Raw genomic sequence first — 18,990 nt, forward strand, 5'->3', positions numbered from 1 at the left:
GACTAGTTTGTTTTGTGTCTGCTTTGTGCTCAGGAGAAATGATAAATATGTTCCCCATAATAAAAAAAATGCGACTGTTTGAGCACGAAGAAACTATTTTTTCTGCACAATTTTTTTTACCCCAAAAATAGACTTTATTCACAATAAATTATTTACAAAAGGAAAACCGTTCAAAGTCTCTTCCCACCCTTAGTTTCATATCCTTGTATTTCCATCATTGTTACATTAATTTCTATTACACCATTACCATCACTGTGGCACCTTATCACTTCTCCTCCCTCTGTTGTTTGGCGGACTTCCTCTCGGTCTCAGCCCCTCAATGCCAAGTAATGAAGACTCTAGACTGTGGTCCTTCCCCTCAGTGCCCTCATATTGGCACCAAGCCTCAATGCGTCCCTCAACACATAATCTTGCAGCCAGGAATGTGTGAGTTGATAGTCTTCCAGCATAACTGGATGTCTGAATCTAGGTGCATCCCAGGAATAGGCCATAGATCAGGGAGTCTTCCATCACAATACTACTGGGATGAACTGTGACAAGGACCCTTGCATCCTTCACACACTCTTCATGAATTTGCATTCAGCAAAGAGGTGGGGGACTGTCTCCTCTCCATTGCAGTCAACTAGGGGAATCATGCATAGTGGGTGATGTTCTGGTTGTATAGGAAGGATCTGACTGGGAGGGCTGCTCTCACCACCAGCATTACAATTCATGAGCACTGGTGATGAACCTTTCTGTCAGATGACTTTGAGGGTGTGCTCAGGGAATCACCCCACCAGGTCAAATGAGTTCTTGTTTCTCAGAATCAAAGGTTTTGGTCTGGAAAACTTTTCCATGAAGGATAGATGGTGTGGAAAAGTCCAGCTGACTGGAACATTGCGCAGCAATGGGGCCAAGCCCATCCTTCACAAAACCTAGGTCAGGGAGAACCACAGCACATAGCAGCACTTGGTTCCCTTGTACTTTGGTTCCATGCACAGCCTGATTCAGCCACACATGAAGATTGTCATCAGGGTGAGTGCTACATTCGATTTGCTCTTACCCCAATTGTCTGGTGACTTGTACTATAAATGATGACCCTTCAGACCCTTTCCACTTTGGATCTCTATATGAACTGGAAAACTGCTCTCGTGACAGCCAGGGTGAAGGTGGAGGGGATAGGCTACATCTGTGCCACGTACAGCAGTACCAATAGCACCCAGTACCTGATGGCCAGCTTCTTCCCTATTATTGAGAGGGAGTACCATGCCTACAGACATTTGCAATCTGCTCCAAGCAATATTTGTTGCACACCTCAGCGCCTCCATATGAGATTCCCAACACCTTCAGGTAGTCAGATCTGATTGTGAAGGGATGGTGGATGGTTGGGCCAGTTGAGCATTACCTTGCTCTTCTTCCAGTTTATCCTGGTGGCCGATATAGACTCAAATTGGCGGCATATGCAGATCAATCTGCAGACCAATCATGCGTCACCCACGTACAGGACGGCCTTGACATCCGTGCCTCCATTGGCTGGCAACGTCACTTCTCTTATGCCCTCATTCTTCCTAATGAATTCAGAAAAGGGTTATATGCAGCGCACAAATAAGACTAGAGAGAACGGGCAGCTTTGCTTAACTCCATAAAAACCTTTTGGAAGAAGAAGCATGAGCACGTCTCATCCTGCTCCACTGTGCGATCTCTGGATTGAAAGATGATCTTGGAGGACTCTGAGGTGAATACCACAGCTTGCATGCTCTTCATCTCTGACTTCCTCCTTTACATCCACCTCTCTCAACTGCAGAATGAGGAGTTGCTGTAGGTCACTCTGTAGTTGGCTCAGTTCCCTCTGCCTTGCTCTCTGAAAACCTTTGAGGATTAAAAAACCTCTCATGTTCTCCTTGGTTGCTTCCTATCAGGTCATTGGGGAGTGAAAGAAGGGTTTTACAGTTCTTTAACTCTTTTATGTTCTCTGGGGTCAGCAATTTCACGTCTAGCTTCCACATTCCCCTGCCCACCTTACCTTGTAGGTAATAGTAAGCATGAAAGATGTAGTAGTCAGAGAAGCTATGAATGAAGAAGGCAGAAAACACTTCATTTCATGGACACAGATATTATATTCCAAGTAACATATTTCAAACTTAAGGAAAGCTGGTGCATTTAGAGAAATTAAAGCATCCCATCTGGAGGCATTGGCTTGAATGAAATGCTGAACTTAGAATCTTAACAAAGAAGAAATTTAAAGTTTACTTCCACAGGAAGTCACACACACATCAATATACTGTATTCCAAAACATTTTTTTCAGCCCATGAGTTGCTTTTGTAGTGCAGTTACTATTGTATTATAGGGAATGTAAACACTATTTAGCAATGAAATTAATGAGCAGGTAATGTTTTGATAATCCGAGTTAAATGCTGAGTATTACTCAGGATAGCATGAGATGGGTGAGGTATTTTTTTAATTTAATGACATGGTGCAATTCCTTACCATTGGGCTAATGTTAATTCTAAGAACTGGATTGTCCAGTCATCTCTCAGTGCTATACTGAAGCATCAACCAAGATTTATTTTTCATGTTGTTTCACAACCCTGAACAAGATTGACATTTTCAAGTACCAATGCAAATTGCCAGTCTTCTTCTTTGGCTTGGCTTCGCGGATGAAGATTTATGGAGGGGGTAAATGTCCACGTCAGCTGCAGGCTCGTTTGTGGCTGACAAGTCCGATGCGGGACAGGCAGACACGGTTGCAGCAGTTGCAGGGGAAAATTGGTTGGTTGGGGTTGGGTGTTGGGTTTTTCCTCCTTTGTCTTTTGTCAGTGAGGTGGGCTCTGCGGTCTTCTTCAAAGGAGGTTGCTGCCCGCTGAACTGTGAGGCGTCAAGATGTACGGTTTGAGGCGATATCAGCCCACTGGCGGTGGTCAATGTGGCAGGCACCAAGAGATTTCTTTAGGCAGTCCTTGTACCTCTTCTTTGGTGCACCTCTGTCTCGGTGGCCAGTGGAGAGCTCGCCATATAGCACGATCTTGGGAAGGCGATGGTCCTCCATTCTGGAGACGTGACCTACCCTGCGCAGTTGGATCTTCAGCAGCGTGGATTCGATGCTGTCGGCCTCTGCCATCTCGAGTACTTCGATGTTAGGGATGAAGTCGCTCCAATGAATGTTGAGGATGGAGCGGAGACATCGCTGGTGGAAGCGTTCTAGGAGCCGTAGGTGATGCCGGTAGATTCGGAGCCGAACAGGAGTGTGGGTATGACAACGGCTCTGTATACGCTTATCTTTGTGAGGTTTTTCAGTTGGTTGTTTTTCCAGACTCTTTTGTGTAGTCTTCCAAAGGCGCTATTTGCCTTGGCGAGTCTGTTGTCTATCTCGTTGTCGATCCTTGCATCTGATGAAATGGTGCAGCCGAGATTGGTAAACTGGTTGACCGTTTTGAGTTTTGTGTGCCCGATGGAGATGTGGGGGGGGGGGGGGCTGGTAGTCATGGTGGGGAGCTGGCTGATGGAGGACCTCAGTTTTCTTCAGGCTGACTTCCAGGCCAAACATTTTGGCAGTTTCCGCAAAACAGGACGTCAAGCGCTGAAGAGCTGGCTCTGAATGGGCAACTAAAGCGGCATCGTCTGCAAAGAGTAGTTCACGGACAAGTTTCTCTTGTGTCTTGGTGTGAGCTTGCAGGCGCCTCAGATTGAAGAGACTGCCATCCGTGCGGTACCGGATGTAAACAGCGTCTTCATTGTTGAGGTCTTTCATGGCTTGGTTCAGCATCATGCTGAAGAAGATTGAAAAAAGGGTTGGTGCGAGAACGCAGCCTTGCTTCACGCCATTGTTAATGGAGAAGGGTTCAGAGAGCTCATTGCTGTATCTGACCCGACCTTGTTGGTTTTCGTGCAGTTGGATAACCATGTTGAGGAACTTTGGGGGGCATCCGATGCGCTCTAGTATTTGCCAAAGCCCTCCATTGCAGGCAAAATCTTTGCTAGGATTCTCCTAAATATAATAATACCTAGTGTCGCCGAGAATATTCTCCCAGAATCACAGTGCAGCTTTCGCGCAAACAGAGGAACTACTGACATGGTCTTTGCCCTCAGACAGCTCCAAGAAATGTGCAGAGAACAAAACAAAGGACTCTACATCACCTTTGTTGACCTCACCAAAATTGCCAGTAACACTTAGGAAAATGCCCATCTTATCAAAGTCCTCCAAAAGTGTTTTGTAAATGTTGTCCTTCCAAGGACTTCAATATAAATCTTGGTGTTTATTACCTTTTTAAAAATTGTTTTCTGGCAAAATGTACAATTTCATATTTTTTCATTTCTACCCACTCATTAAATCTGTATACATCTTCTTCATTGCTAAAATCTTTCTCGAAGTTCCCAATAGCTTGGAAACAATTTTGATGGCCCCTCAACGTTCAAATCTTTTATGCAGTCAAAGAACAAGTTTCAAAACATAAACTATTTGTGCCAATTGATCTTGTTCAATTTAGTCTAATTTCACCAAAAAAAACACTTATTTTATTTGGTCTTACTTAAAGACATTGACTATTGCTTGCATAGAGTTTCTTAGTTTCTGGGAACATGTCAGTATCTTTCCCAAATTACCGTTAATAATTCATCACAATCAATGATGGTGGTTTGCAAATTGCCATGACTGTGAGAGGCTATGTGCCGAAACCTGACTCCGCACTATGCCAGCGGATCAATGTTTCTTCTACCAAGAGTGTGGGATTGCCACTTAAAACTCCATCACGCACAAGTTTACTTTATCATTAATTAATTGTGTATCTTCATCGAACCGAAGGACTACCAATAAATAGTGTGACAATTTCTTTTTCAGGGTAAAGATGTAAAATACTGTACTACAAGGGCTGCATTTATGGAGGTGGGGAAAGTAGAAAGGAGATGTGAGAGTGCCTGGAATACACTGCCTGGGGCAGTGGTGAAAGTAGCTACAATAGCAATGTTTAAAAGGCTTTTAGGTAGACACATGAATATGCAGGTATGGACTGATATGGATCATATGTTGGCAGAAAAGTTTCCGTTTAATTTGGCAGTATTCTGCACAAGCATCATGGGCCAAAGTGTCTGTTCCTGTGTTGTATTGATTTATGATCAAGAGCATGAATCATGACTGATCCCAAACCTACATCAGTGCAATTATCTGTTATATCTCAGCTGATGGCCTGCTTGTGATTCAACATCAAATGAGACGAGCTCTTGGGCTCTTAGGTTCTTGGGCTATAGAGTTCAGCTGTTTTAACTCACTCAGACTAAATATTTCAGATGTAATTTTTTTTTAATCATAAGGAGTTTCTTGGGACAATGCAAGTTTGGTCACATTATCCCAATGGTTTTTTCCCTTAAAACATTCAACCATTGCCTTTGAGGTACTTGAGAGGATAACTCCTCAGACAATGAACTCTCAGTAAGGTCTATTGTTCTGCACAGTATATTACATAATACGATTATGTACTATGACCTAAACAATCTATCCAGAGAATATTTGGAAGAGAGACAGCAAGAGCAGAAAACCTCACAGATGTTTAGATTGGTGGAGAAGGAACAAAAAGTATTACCTCTAAGACTTGTAATAAAAGCTGCCAGAATAATGATATGTCGAGAAATTACGATTTCAGGCTTTTTCTCCTCCCTTGAATGCTCTGTATTTTACCCATCATAACTTCTAAAGCAGGGTCTGCACATGCTGAGATGACTTTAGTTAGAAATCAGGTGGCTCACGCATTAGGGTTAGGATTAAGGATAGAAGAGTGACGTTAAAACTCTTGGGTAGAGGGTAAAATAATTTTTTTTTTAAAAAGGAACTTGCCTTACTTTTTCTCAGCTCCACAATCCTTATCGACACCAATGGTGTTGTGGCTATACCTGTGAGCAGTGTTCAGGAACATGTTATTGAGCATAAATACTGGGAAATTTAAGCCAGACTAAGCTCACTAGCATTTTGATTGGTTTTTTGCTCTCCTAATAAACCTGGAACCCTTACTTATAAATACATGGAGGTTATTGATTTGCTCCATTTGTTTAGGGTTAATTTTAACAGTTTAGATTGAAACATTTTAATGGGGAAAACAGTTCAGTTTTGATAAATTTTCAAGCCATCAAATTGATTGAATGGAGAACACTACTTTGGTATCCAATCAATTGAAAGCAGGAATGACTGCTCGCCATCCCCTCTTTCAGTGCACAATTTAGTCAAACAATTAAAATTCAGGCTGGCAGATTGTTTACAATGTCAGCAGCAATTTCTGATATTGTTAAAGTTATCATCCTAGCACAAGACTGAAAAAATGTATGGCATAGTTTGTCTCCTATTTCCACTATTTCTATTGTTTCCTGTGAACAAGATAAATCCATGGGAAGATACAAATATTGTAATTACTTACATGTCTGTCAGTAGGAGCTTATAACAAAGCTGTTGAAATTAAGCTGTGTGTTATAATTATTTATGAGATATGTGGAAAGGGACTATTTTCTCCAATCAGAAAATGACATATCTGTTTTTGGAATGAGAGTGTTACACCTTTTAGTTCTCAGGAGAGATTGGATACGGTTCCCTCTGCCCAGGACTGGAGGGTTGAGTTCTAAGGAGAGATTGGATACGGTTCCCTCTGCCCCAGACTGGAGGGTTGAATTCTAAGGAGAGATTGAATACGGTTCCCTCTGCCCCAGACTGGAGGGTTGAGTTCTAAGGAAAGATTGGATACGGTTCCCTCTGCCCCAGACTGGAGGGTTGAGTTCTAAGGAGAGATTGGATACGGTTCCCTCTGCCCCAGACTGGAGGGTTGAGTTCTAAGGAGAGATTGGATATGGTTCCCTCTGCCCAGGCCTGGAGGGTTGAGTTCTAAGGAGAGATTGGATACGGTTCCCTCTGCCCCAGACTGGAGGGTTGAGTTCTAAGGAGAGATTGGATACAGTTCCCTCTGCCCCAGACTGGAGGGTTGAGTTCTAAGGAGAGATTGGATACGGTTCCCTCTGCCCAGGACTGGAGGGTTGAGTTCTAAGGAGAGATTGGATGCGGTTCCCTCTGCCCCAGACTGGAGGGTTGAGTTCTAAGGAGAGATTTTAGGTGATAATGAAGAGGAGAATTCATTAAAAGGCATTGGGGGAAATGGGATTACAAATAACAATTTTAAATGACTCTTATTCACTGAGCTAGGATTATATTCCGGAACTCCTGGGTTCTTCGCCTCTATCTTGTTTTGATAGAAACTGTGGTGTGCTGCAATTTACACGTTCTTGAATGGTTTTATGATTTAACATATAATTGAAACACAAAAAAAAATCTTTCAATGAACGTAAATTATTAAGGCATTTTGTATAATATTCTAGAGAACAAGGTTACTGCTTTAAATCATTTCTGGAATATTCATTGTTTTCAGCCGTGAATGCCTTACAAAGAAGTTGTACAATTCACCCTGGATCATCTGTAAACACTTTTTTTTTGTCATTTACAATACAGAAACAGTTGGAGTGACAGTTTTAGTTTGACCTTTGTAATACCAGCTCGGTGCGATCATCAAAAACTCAAACGCACTCTTGACTCAACTGAGTTTCCAGCTTTAATTTACAACAGTACTGTTTTGCTCTCTTTAACTTCTTTAATTTACAACAGTACTGTTTTGCTCTCTTTAACTTCTTTAATTTACAACAGTCCTGTTTTGCTCTCTTTAACTTCTTTCCAGAAACTAGGTAAGTCAAAGCAAAGAGAGTTCTCAACCAAGTGAGTCATTTTTTTCGAACTTGTAAATCATAAAATATGAAGAGGTTGCAAATAATTTTACTTGGGTACATTTGAACTGTTGTTTAATGTTATGTCACTGGCTGCCTTGCTTCTCCATGTTAGAAAGACAGCTCTGTTTTAAATGGCTGTAAAGGCGTTAATTGGTTAATTAATTAGAATTTCTTAAAACTGTGTAATGTTAATATGTAAGCAGTTGTTTTCCAACCAATGGGCATATTCTGATGCTGAATGTGCAATTGTAATAAATCCTAACAATGATCTGGTGACTTTTATTGCTCTTCACCTTTTTGCACCGTCTTCTCCGGCTAGACTGGGATTGAGGACTCCAATTTGATACCAATATTAAAGGATGCACATCTTGAATGAAAGATGAAAATATTGATTCTCAATAGAAGGCTTGTCAAAATTTGAAAGAATGTTTCAAAAGGTTCAACATGTATGAGAATAGAACTTATTTTTTTCCCTTGACTGTGAATTTTAAGCAATTTTTGTTTTTATTCCTGTAAATATATCAATTTCTATCCAACATTGTCATATATGAGGAATATTTGAAGCTCTAAGTACATCAATTATTGGAACAAATTTTAAAAAAATATGACTTCAATACCCTTCATGTTGCCACACAAAGTTTTTGAAACATCTATTAATGAATGTATGAAGAAAGCCTCAATTTATATTGATGTACTGCATTTGATGGCATTCAAGACCCATGGGGGCATATACCCCCCCCCCCCGATTTCAGCCGTGGATATTAATAAATAATATTTGTAGTGTATTTATGGGTACGGTGACTCCTGAAAGCACAGTCAGCACTGCTGGCAGGAGCTGCTGTGGTTGGCCTTCTCAGCAGGGGAAGTAAGTGGTGGTAGTGGCTCCAGAAAGCACAGTTGGCGCTGCTGGTGGAGGCCTAATTTCAACTTAAAAACATAAAAGGAACTGACTTTTTCACAGCACCACAGTCCTGATTGACACCAAAAGGTGTTGTGGATGTACCCGTGAGTACTGTTCAGGAACACATTCTTGAGCAAAAATACTGGGAAATTTGAGCCAGACTGAGCTCACATCAGCATTTTTATAGGTTTTGTGCTCTCCCAGTGTCTGGAAAAAAGTGGATCTTGTATGCCATCAAATACAGTACTTTATCGAAAATATATACCTTGAAATAATCACAGCAGAAAGGTTATACTGATCTTTGCCCTCTCTTTAATACTCTCTATCTTCATTCTCCTTTCTCAGTCCTGAAGCAGGGTTTTTACTCAAAACATCCACCATCCATTTCCCTCCACGAATGCTGCCTGACCAGCTGAGTTCCTTCAGAAGGTTTTTTTGGGCTCTAGATTTCAGTATCTGCTATCTCTTCTGTCTCTCAGGTAACTGTGCAAACTTATTTTGTTGATTTTTAAATCTGATGTTAAATGATACAAAATGGCTTGGTGTGATTGGATTTATAACACTAGACAACGAAGAATTTGCTTCCTGACCACTTTTGGATTTTATGGATTTTGGACTACTGATCATGGAAATCACTTTAAAACTTTCCTATGATGTACCGTTGTTTTAGATATCACCTATTTTTTGTGATTTCCTGTCATACTTTAAGTCTATCAAACATACAAGACAATGAAGTGCAACATGCACACTTGGACTTCTTCCCTGCTGATCTTCGTGCAGTAAATGACTACCATGGTGAAAGGTTTCACCAGGACATTGCGACCATAGAAAAGTGGTATCATGGCAATTGGAATCCATCAATACTGGCCGACTATTGTTGGACACTGATATGAGAGGCATCAGATGCTGAGAACAGATGAAAATCAGTGACAAAACATATTTAGGTCAGTTGAACTAATATATGTCAGCATCATTTTGCAATTAAACATGCTAAATTTGATAAAAGTTAATTTAATGTTTCTCCAACTTCCTATGTGATATAGTAAATCTGAAATTATATTTATGTTCAGATTGAAGTTGTCTATTGAAATCCCCAAATTTTTTTTCAGGAAGCAAACCTTTTAAAAACATTTGTTGTCCAGTGTAATCTAGCTTTTGGGCACCAGAAACTATTTCAGCAATCTACCATAGCACTACTATAAGTACAAATGATATCACGGGGCTGCATGGTTAAGCTTTGGGTCTAATCAAATAAAATATCGCCATCAGAGCTATGATTGAAAACTATAAAAATTATTGCATTATAATGCAATAATATTAATAAACAGAATAATTATTCACTTACTTTCAGCAAGTTATCAACTCTTTTGGAAATAACAAACAGATTTGATCCTTGTGCATTATGATAATTTCTACCTTTTAGGTACCAGATAATTAAATATTGGCAATTTTTAACTGTCAAATTTTTGGTCATTTATGAGAGCTAGACACCTTTTTGAAAATGTAAAGTTGATCTCTTTCAAAATAAGGTTAGTTTGCAATTAGTTAGAGTCAACATAATTTACTTTTTTTTCGACAGATAAAAAAAAATGGGTGATTGGTCATTACTTGGCCGGCTCCTAAATGAAGTTCAGAACCATTCCACAGTGATTGGGAAGATTTGGTTGACAGTATTGTTGATATTTCGTATTCTGCTGGTCACACTAGTTGGTGATGCAGTATATAGTGACGAACAGTCCAAATTCACATGTAACACCCTCCAACCAGGGTGTAATAATGTTTGCTACAATACATTTGCTCCAATCTCTCATCTAAGGTTCTGGGTTTTCCAAATTGTTCTGGTTTCAACCCCATCTATTTTCTACATCGTGTATGTTCTGCACAAAATAGCAAAAGATGAAAAAGATGAAATGAAAAAAATACATGAGCCGGAATTATCAAATGTTCCTGTAACTTGTGAAATCCTCACAGATAATGAAAAGTTGGCTCAAAGATCTGATGTCGTCAACTCCGAGGAAAGTGAATTTGATCTAAGGTATGGAGAATGTGAAGTTGAGGGCATAAAGGATTACAGAAATGGGGACCCTATCTATCTTTCAAATAAGGTTTTATCTGTATATGTCATCCATGTAATGCTGAGAACGGTCATGGAGATAATATTTTTATTGGGACAGAATTATTTGTATGGATTTCATGTTCCTTGTTTGTTTGTATGTTGGACCTATCCTTGTCCAACAAAAACAGATTGTTTCATTTCCAGAGCAACAGAAAAGACCATTTTTTTGAACTTTATGTTTTGTGTCAGTCTTGCGTGCCTTTTGCTAAACATTGCAGAGCTCCATTATTTGGGCTGGATCTACACTGTACGTGTGTTATGCACTACTTGCTCACCCTGCTGCAGGAAGAAACAAAGGAAAGGAATGGATCAATTTCCACAACAAAACACTCTTCTTTTAGGACTCAAAAAATCATTTGATGACTATTTAATGTTGAAGTCATCTGCAGAATTATCACAGCATAGAGCAACTCATCAACCACGTCAGACATCAATTTCAATTGAATCTGAATCATTAGAAAGTGCAAAAAAGAATTTTGATGAAAATGAATATATAACGTTGCAGTGTGAAAATCTAAATAAATCAGGAAAAAGCAAGAAAGTTTGGCTTTAAACAGTCAGGGATTACTGGTTCTTTAAATTCAAATCAGACACAACTCATCACCAGTGAGAAGAAAAGAGCATCTAAACTGACTAAGAAAGAGGTACCAGAGACTGCAGATTAGTCTTGGACAAGAAAGAACCTCCATCTGGTGGTGCGGGGGTGGGGGGGGGGGGGATGGAAGGGGAAACAGGATTTCCTTCCCTTCCCCATCACACAGATGGTGCTCAACCTGTTGAGTTCACATAGCAGATTGCCTTTAACAACTAAATAAGTTTTGATCTGATACCCAATGCCCCTTTCATAATGTTTCAAAAGACATTTCAAATACATTCAATTGAAATTGTAAATGAGAAAATGAATTTGTGCAAAACTTGATGGTGTTCTCAGCCAGTGTTAAATGTGCACATCCCCAGAAAATAAGCCAAAAAAAAAAATCACTGACATTTTTTTTAAAAACCAGAGAGGTTCAATGAAAAGGTTTTCAGACCATTCAGTGGTTTCAAAATTAACAGTTCCCATTGCAGACACAGCATAGGTTCAGATGGAAAATGTTTCAGCAGGCCTGTTTCCGCTCCGTAAATGGTTATATGGTTATATTAAGTCATGGATAAGAAAATGTTACCTTGGGAGAATCTGACTCCAACAAACAACCTGGAAATGCTGAAGTGTCATGCAGTGAGTCACTAACATTTGATAATCCAAAATCAAAATATTGCCAGGTAGAAATCTGAAATAAAAGACAAAATACAGGCAATTATCAGTCAGCCAATCAATATGCAATGGGAGAAGAAGCTAATTTCTAAAGTCAATAACTTTTCATCAAAACAATTGTTCAGATGCTGCCTCAGAATAGAATATAAACCAGCTTTTACTTTTCTTTCAAAATAAATGTTGTTTCATCTCACTGTTAAATTACTTCTGGACTCATTCTATTTCCTTCATTGTTCTGCAAGTTGTATTATAATTGTTTTTGTTGGTTTTAAATATGATCCCTTTTACATGATGTAATAAACAAATTGCCAATTGGAAAAGAGATCTATCTACTTTATCTTTCAAAGATTGTATTAAACACAGCACCAACTATATATGAATTAAATCGCTAAAAAAAATTACTTAAAGATATGAAAACCAATAATTCAGAGTTTAATGTGATTGATCAACAGATTTATTAATTGAGTTGATGAAAAGGTTAATAGATAATATGAGAATATTTAGAGCAAAACACAGCAAGACAATTTGAGTTTGAAGTGCTTCCTTACTCTGAAACTAAAAATTACAAACTATCCCTGAAATATGTTGATAGGAGTGAAACACGAAAGTCTCGCAGCGTCCACAGGAGGTAACGCTCTATAACCAACATTTTAGGAAGAAGGGCTCAGACCTTAAACATCAGTTATATAGCGTTACCTCCTTTGGATGCTGTGAGACTTACTGAGTTCCTCTAGCATTTTTGTGTTTTTATTGAAATCTGTTGCGTTAAGTCAAACTGGAAATTCAAATCTGAAACTGATAGCTTTTTGTTAGGAAGATTTGTTGAGCATTGCTGAACCAAGATAGTAAATGTAATTATAAAAATAACCAAATCAGTTATAACTGAACAGTGAGACAGCCAGAGGGACTGGATGGTATACTTTTGCTTTGTGTTTCTGCAAGAAAGCAACAGACCACTGGTTGAGGGATACTGATCTGGAGTATTGCATTAGCACACTATTCTTCAGAGCAGCTTGTACTGTTAAAGGACAATCTGAAATCAGTCGGAGACAATCTTAATCTAATTATGCACACAGAGAATCTGTATTCCAAAATTGTTTATCATTTGGCTCTGTCTAAACAGATTTGCTCTGAAAGATCACTAGGTATGTGAAAATAGAACAACACAATAGCACTTAAGTGTCTTCTTCTACAATATATACCTGCCAAAGCTGAATTAGGAACTATACTTCAATGAGTAAGTGTATTATAATGCACCAAAAAAACATTGCTTTAACTTCTGTCCTTTTGATCTAAAGGTGCAAAACATTACTCATGATAACAATGATGGTTGGTCAAGTCAAGTCTATTGTTATCTGATTGTAGAAGTGCAACCTGATGAAACAGCGTTCTCGTGCAAAACATGCAGACACACAACCAGACATAACATGCTTACAGACAATCAACACATATGCAGGATAAGTATTCATATATACAAATAAATAAATTGATAAATATTGTTTCATTAATATAAGAGTCTTGGATGGTTAGTGTGAGCAGTTCCTTTGGTCATTTCAGCATTCTCACTCCCTGTGGGAAGAAACTGGTCCTCAACTTGGTTGTGTTGACTCTGATACTCCTGTATCTCTTTCCCGATGGGAGCATTGAAAGGTGCTGTGTGCGGGGTGCTCAATGATTTTTGCGTACCCTCTTCAGAAATGATCCCAGTAGATCACGTCAGTGGGGGTGGGGGGATGTGGGGAGACTCCAGTGATCGTCTCTGCCACTTTTATAGTGACTTCCAATCCATTTCACTGCAGCAACAAGGTTAAAAACACCAGTAAGAAATAAAACATTTAAGTTGTTTGAAAACAATTTGAGATTGCTCCATAGTGAAAGTGAATTAAGAAATAAAATCAACAAGAAGGAAATAAAATCTTATCTAATTTCTTGTGGTCAAATATTCAGGAAATGTAGATCACATTTTATCACCTACAGTGCTCAAATTTTCTGAGTTATCAATTTAGAAAGAATCTGCTTTTACATTGGTGCCATTCATGGGTATAGGTGATCCCAAAATGCTCCACTGAAAATTATGTGACTTTGAACTGTTGCACTACAGGAACTATGAGAATAATTTGCATATGACAAAGAAAATGACAACAATGAGGTAAATGAAAATTAAAATTATTTAAGTTTTGATTATAATTGTTATCTTAGAAACCATGAAAAATCTGAATAGGACCATGTTATTTCATGTTCACCTATTGAGGTAGATCAGTGGTTCTCAACCTATTTCTTTCCACTCACATACCACTTTAAGTAAATCCTATGCCATCAGCGCTCTGTGTTTGTTAAGGGATTGCTTAAGGTGGTATGTGAGTGGGAAGGGAAGGTTGAGAATCACTGTTCTCGACCCAATTGTTACTGAAATATTTTGCTTGAGAAAAATTGTCATTGGTTCATTTCCTTTGGAGTTATGAAACTGTGCACATAGCGAGTCAATTAGGTACAATGATTAAAACATGGTTTTCAAACTTTTTCTTTCCACCCTTTAGTGAACTTGGAATTTACAACTGATGTGATGTCCGAAGGACTGGCTCCTCCCCTGTCTTTTCCCCCACATATCCTGAATCCCCGCCAAAACCCCAGTTCAGTCCAAAGACTATTGAATTTTTATTCTTACTGAATAAAAGCGTGTTTTGGTTTTGAGTGCTCTCAGTTGCGCTACACACCCACATACCACCTTAAGCAAACCTTACTAATCACAGAGCACCTATGGCATAGGAAATACTTAAAGTGGTATGTGAGTGGAAAGAAAAAGGTTGAGAACCATTGAGGTAGATAGTTTATTAGGTTTAACTTATTGTCTACTATATAGATTATACTCTGAAATCTCAAGACTGGGTTTATATGAAGCAAAGACAAGAATGTCATCACTGAGTCAAAGCTTGCATCTATACCTGAGCACAGAATTAAAAATAGTGGTCCTGAAGCTGCTTACAGAAGAAAATCATCTGCACTTGTTACTACCTTCAAAATTAACATTACTCAGCAGTGTGATATTTCTAGTACTTTTGAAAACACTTTGCTTTCTATTAATGGTGAAAATTAAAAAAATATAATTCTCAACATTGTATCAGTTTGTTATCCCTAAAATAATTTATATTTAACAATATTGCAAAGCATTTTTGTGATCTTTTAAATACCAGTACATTTAGTTTCAAAACATAGGCTTTAATGTTTGGCAAAATATTTTATTTTGAAACTGTAGTACATGACTATTTATAAAATGCATATATGAATTCAACAGAAGAAAGTACAAAATAAATTTTGTTTTCTAAAAGAAGATGAGAAAATTATTGTAGGAAATTAGATGATTTTCTCATTTTCTCCTCTTTAAATCTCAGTGAAAATACCATAGACCCATCCCACACTTTGCATTCATATAGTCTGGCACTGTGCAGCTCGGTGCAGAATGCATAAGATAGCATAGACCAATGACTTCTCTGGTAACCCAATGGTTCAAAGAAATTATGTATTCTGTAGTCGTCCATGATGATGCTTTTAAAAGGCATTTATTTTACTTTACAAAATTAAAGGTAGATCTTAACTGTCTGGACTCAAGCCCGAGAGATAGGTATCAATAAAAAACCTGCCTTATCAACATTCCAAACTCATCTATAGACTGAGGCATTTCATGGCTTAAAGGTAGTGTCTAGAGTGCCTTGGAGTTGCATTTGAAAGTTAACATTCAAGTTTAATCTCTTCCATCTTAGTTAAACAAACTTGGCTGAATGTTTAAAATGTTTAAGATTCAGCATATTGCACAATAATACAATTAATAGTTTCAAAATATTTTAATGTGTTATGTAAATTACACCACAATTATTGGTAGAACCAGAGATGTTAATGAGGACAGGAGCGAGATAACTCAGCTAGTTGAATGGTGTCATCCTTATACTCAAAGTTAGTAAAATTAAGGAACTAACTGTGGACTTCAGTAGGGGAAAATCAGAACACAAATCAGTCCTCACTGAGGGGTCTGCAATGGAAATGGTAAAGAACTTCAAGTTCCTGGGTGTCAATATCCTGGGCCTTCCATGTCGATGCAATCATGAAGAAGGCTCACCAGCAGGCTATACTTCGTGAAGAGTTTGAGGAGATTTGGTATGTCAATCAAGGCAGCACATTTTTATAGGTGTGTTGTGGTGGGCATTCTAACTGGTTGCATCACTCCCTGGTATGGGGGTGCCAATGCACAGGTCAGGAAAAGGCTACAAAATGTCGTGAACTCAGCCAGCATCATCTCAGGCATCAGTCTTCATTCGATTGAGGACATCTTAAGAAAGCAGCCTCTATCCTCAAGGACCTTCACCACACAGGCCATGCCCTCTTCACACTGCTATCATCAGGAAGGGGGTACAGGAGCCTGAAGACAAACATACAATGGGACAAAAACAGTTTCTTCTCCTCTGCCTTCAGATTTGTGAATGGACAATGAATCACAAAACGCTACCTCACTTTCTCTTCTTTTGCATAAATGTATTTATATTAAAAAAAATTTATAGCAATATTTGCATATCTCTTCTTTGGCTTGGCTTCGCGGACGAAGATTTATGGAGGGGGTAAAAAGTCCACGTCAGCTGCAGGCTCGTTTGTGGCTGACCAGTCCGATGCGGGACAGACAGACACGATTGCAGCGGTTGCAAGGGAAAATTGGTTGGTTGGGGTTGGGTGTTAGGTTTTTCCTCCTTTGCCTTTTGTCAGTGAGGTGGGCTCTGCGGTCTTCTTCAAAGGAGGCTGCTGCCCGCCAAACTGTGAGGCGCCAAGATGCACGGTTTGAGGCGTTATCAGCCCACTGGCGGTGGTCAATGTGGCAGGCACCAAGAGATTTCTTTAGGCAGTCCTTGTACCTTTTCTTTGGTGCACCTCTGTCACGGTGGCCAGTGGAGAGCTCGCCATATAATACGATCTTGGGAAGGCGATGGTCCTCCATTCTGGAGACGTGACCCATCCAGCGCAGCTGGATCTTCAGCAGCGTGGACTCGATGCTGTCGACCTCTGCCATCTCGAGTACCTCGACGTTAGGGGTGTGAGCGCTCCAATGGATGTTGAGGATGGAGCGGAGACAACGCTGGTGGAAGCGTTCTAGGAGCCGTAGGTGGTGCCGGTAGAGGACCCATGATTCGGAGCCGAACAGGAGTGTGGGTATGACAACGGCTCTGTATACGCTTATCTTTGTGAGGTTTTTCAGTTGGTTGTTTTTCCAGACTCTTTTGTGTAGTCTTCCAAAGGCGCTATTTGCCTTGGCGAGTCTGTTGTCTATCTCATTGTCGATCCTTGCATCTGATGAAATGGTGCAGCCGAGATAGGTAAACTGGTTGACCGTTTTGAGTTTTGTGTGCCCGATGGAGATGTGGGGGGGCTGGTAGTCATGGTGGGGAGCTGGCTGATGGAGGACCTCAGTTTTCTTCAGGCTGACTTCCAGGCCAAACATTTTGGCAGTTTCCGCAAAGCAGGACGTCAAGCGCTGAAGAGCTGGCTCTGAATGGGCAACTAAAGCGGCATCATCTGCAAAGAGTAGTTCACGGATATCTACTGCTGTTTGCATATCTATTTGCATATCTACTGCTGTTTCAAAACAACAAATTGTGACATGTTCACGACAATATATTCTGATTCTGAAATATTTTATATAAAATACAAGTTAATTAAAATTAAATAAAATTTATAAACAAATCAAGAAAATATAAAGATTTTTTTTCAAAATATTGCAAGCACTGTGATCAAATTAATATGTTCCCAGTAACCACACATACGCAATAGAGAATAATAAATCACAACAGGATGCTTTTAGCCTACTTTGACAGTGGTGGTGATTTGTAAGAGCTATTCCACTGAAAACACTCCCTGCCCTTTCTCATAGCCCTGTAAATTTCCCCTTTTCAAGATGCAGCCTACTGCTTTCACCATCCTTTCAAGTAGTGCACTTCACATAATAGAAATTTACTGTGTAAAAAGAATTGTCCTCAACTTGTTTAATGGTCTTTCATCAATTATTTGTGTATTGTATTTTCTTGCAACTGAAATTACTTCTCTGCACTTTATCAAAACCACATAACTTTGAGTAACTTTATATACCATCCACTTAACTTTCCATACTTTAAAAAGAACAATATCTGTTTCTTGAACATAAGTGAATCCCCTAAACTATGATTTTTTTTTTCTGGTAAATCTCCTATACAAAATTCTATTTTGACATTCTTCCTAAAGCATGATCCCTCGATTTAGATTTAAAAAAACTCCATGTAAAACATGACTTGCCCTTCATAAAACTTTCCATAGCTTTACTAATCCATGCCTCCTCTCTAAATCTAATAATCTTTATGCCTTTTAATAACTCAATAAATTACTCAAATTAACTTGAAAATTTGGGTTACTTGAACTTCAGTTTCTTGACCCTTTATATTTGTAGTATTGACTTCATGTTGCCACATAGTGGCATATTGGCAAAGACCATATTGGTCTTTCGCCCAATATTTTAAATCAAATTGAAATGTTAATTATAAAACACACATTCAAATTCAAACAGCAAGAATCTTTCACTCATTTTTGCAGACACCAGAATTTCTGACTGTGCATTGTTGTGTAATCCTTCATTTTGAAATGATCTGTTCCTCAGGACTTTAACCTGTAGAACTTGTTCCCATTCCTCTGATGCAAATATCACCAGTTTGGTGAAGTGTAATTTTGTAATTTGGAAATGAATCCTACTGACAAATATAATTTATTGCATGTCAACTTTCAAAGATTTTATTCAGAAGCTAATATTACTTGACAAAAAAAAAACAGATTTTAAAGAAGTTGGAAGTATTCAGCCTGTCCTCCTGCCTTCAGTCTAGCTGAGTAAATAACCCTGGCTTGAAGCAGAAATTGACATTCATCAAGGAGACAATGTTTGCCAATTTTTAAAAAAGTTTGTTTTCTTTCATTTCAGCATAAATTAAACC

General features: G+C 38.9%; 2 protein-coding genes across 10 annotated transcripts in view; one reads left to right on the top strand and one right to left on the bottom strand.

Annotated features, from left to right (window-relative positions):
- LOC138749555 (beta-crystallin A1-like) overlaps positions 1-18,990 on the bottom strand; it is a 137,927-nt gene that overhangs the window by 57,415 nt on the left and 61,522 nt on the right. For 8 of the 9 annotated variants that reach the window (XM_069911085.1, XM_069911078.1, XM_069911083.1 and 5 more), the window contains 2 exons: positions 11,910-12,014; positions 1,385-1,547 (listed from right to left, as the gene is read on the bottom strand). The gene's annotated coding sequence lies outside the window, so the exon portion shown is untranslated. The remainder of the gene's footprint in view (positions 1-1,384; positions 1,548-11,909; positions 12,015-18,990) is intronic. The other variant, XM_069911079.1, reaches the window with a different exon arrangement.
- LOC138749317 (gap junction delta-2 protein) lies at positions 10,217-11,296 on the top strand. Its single transcript, XM_069910534.1, has one exon. It carries the CDS (start codon positions 10,217-10,219, stop codon positions 11,294-11,296), a length of 1,080 nt encoding a protein of 359 aa, XP_069766635.1.

The sequence above is a fragment of the Narcine bancroftii genome, chromosome 14 (assembly GCF_036971445.1).
Source record: "Narcine bancroftii isolate sNarBan1 chromosome 14, sNarBan1.hap1, whole genome shotgun sequence".
In the NCBI taxonomy this organism is placed as follows: Eukaryota; Metazoa; Chordata; class Chondrichthyes; order Torpediniformes; family Narcinidae; genus Narcine; species Narcine bancroftii.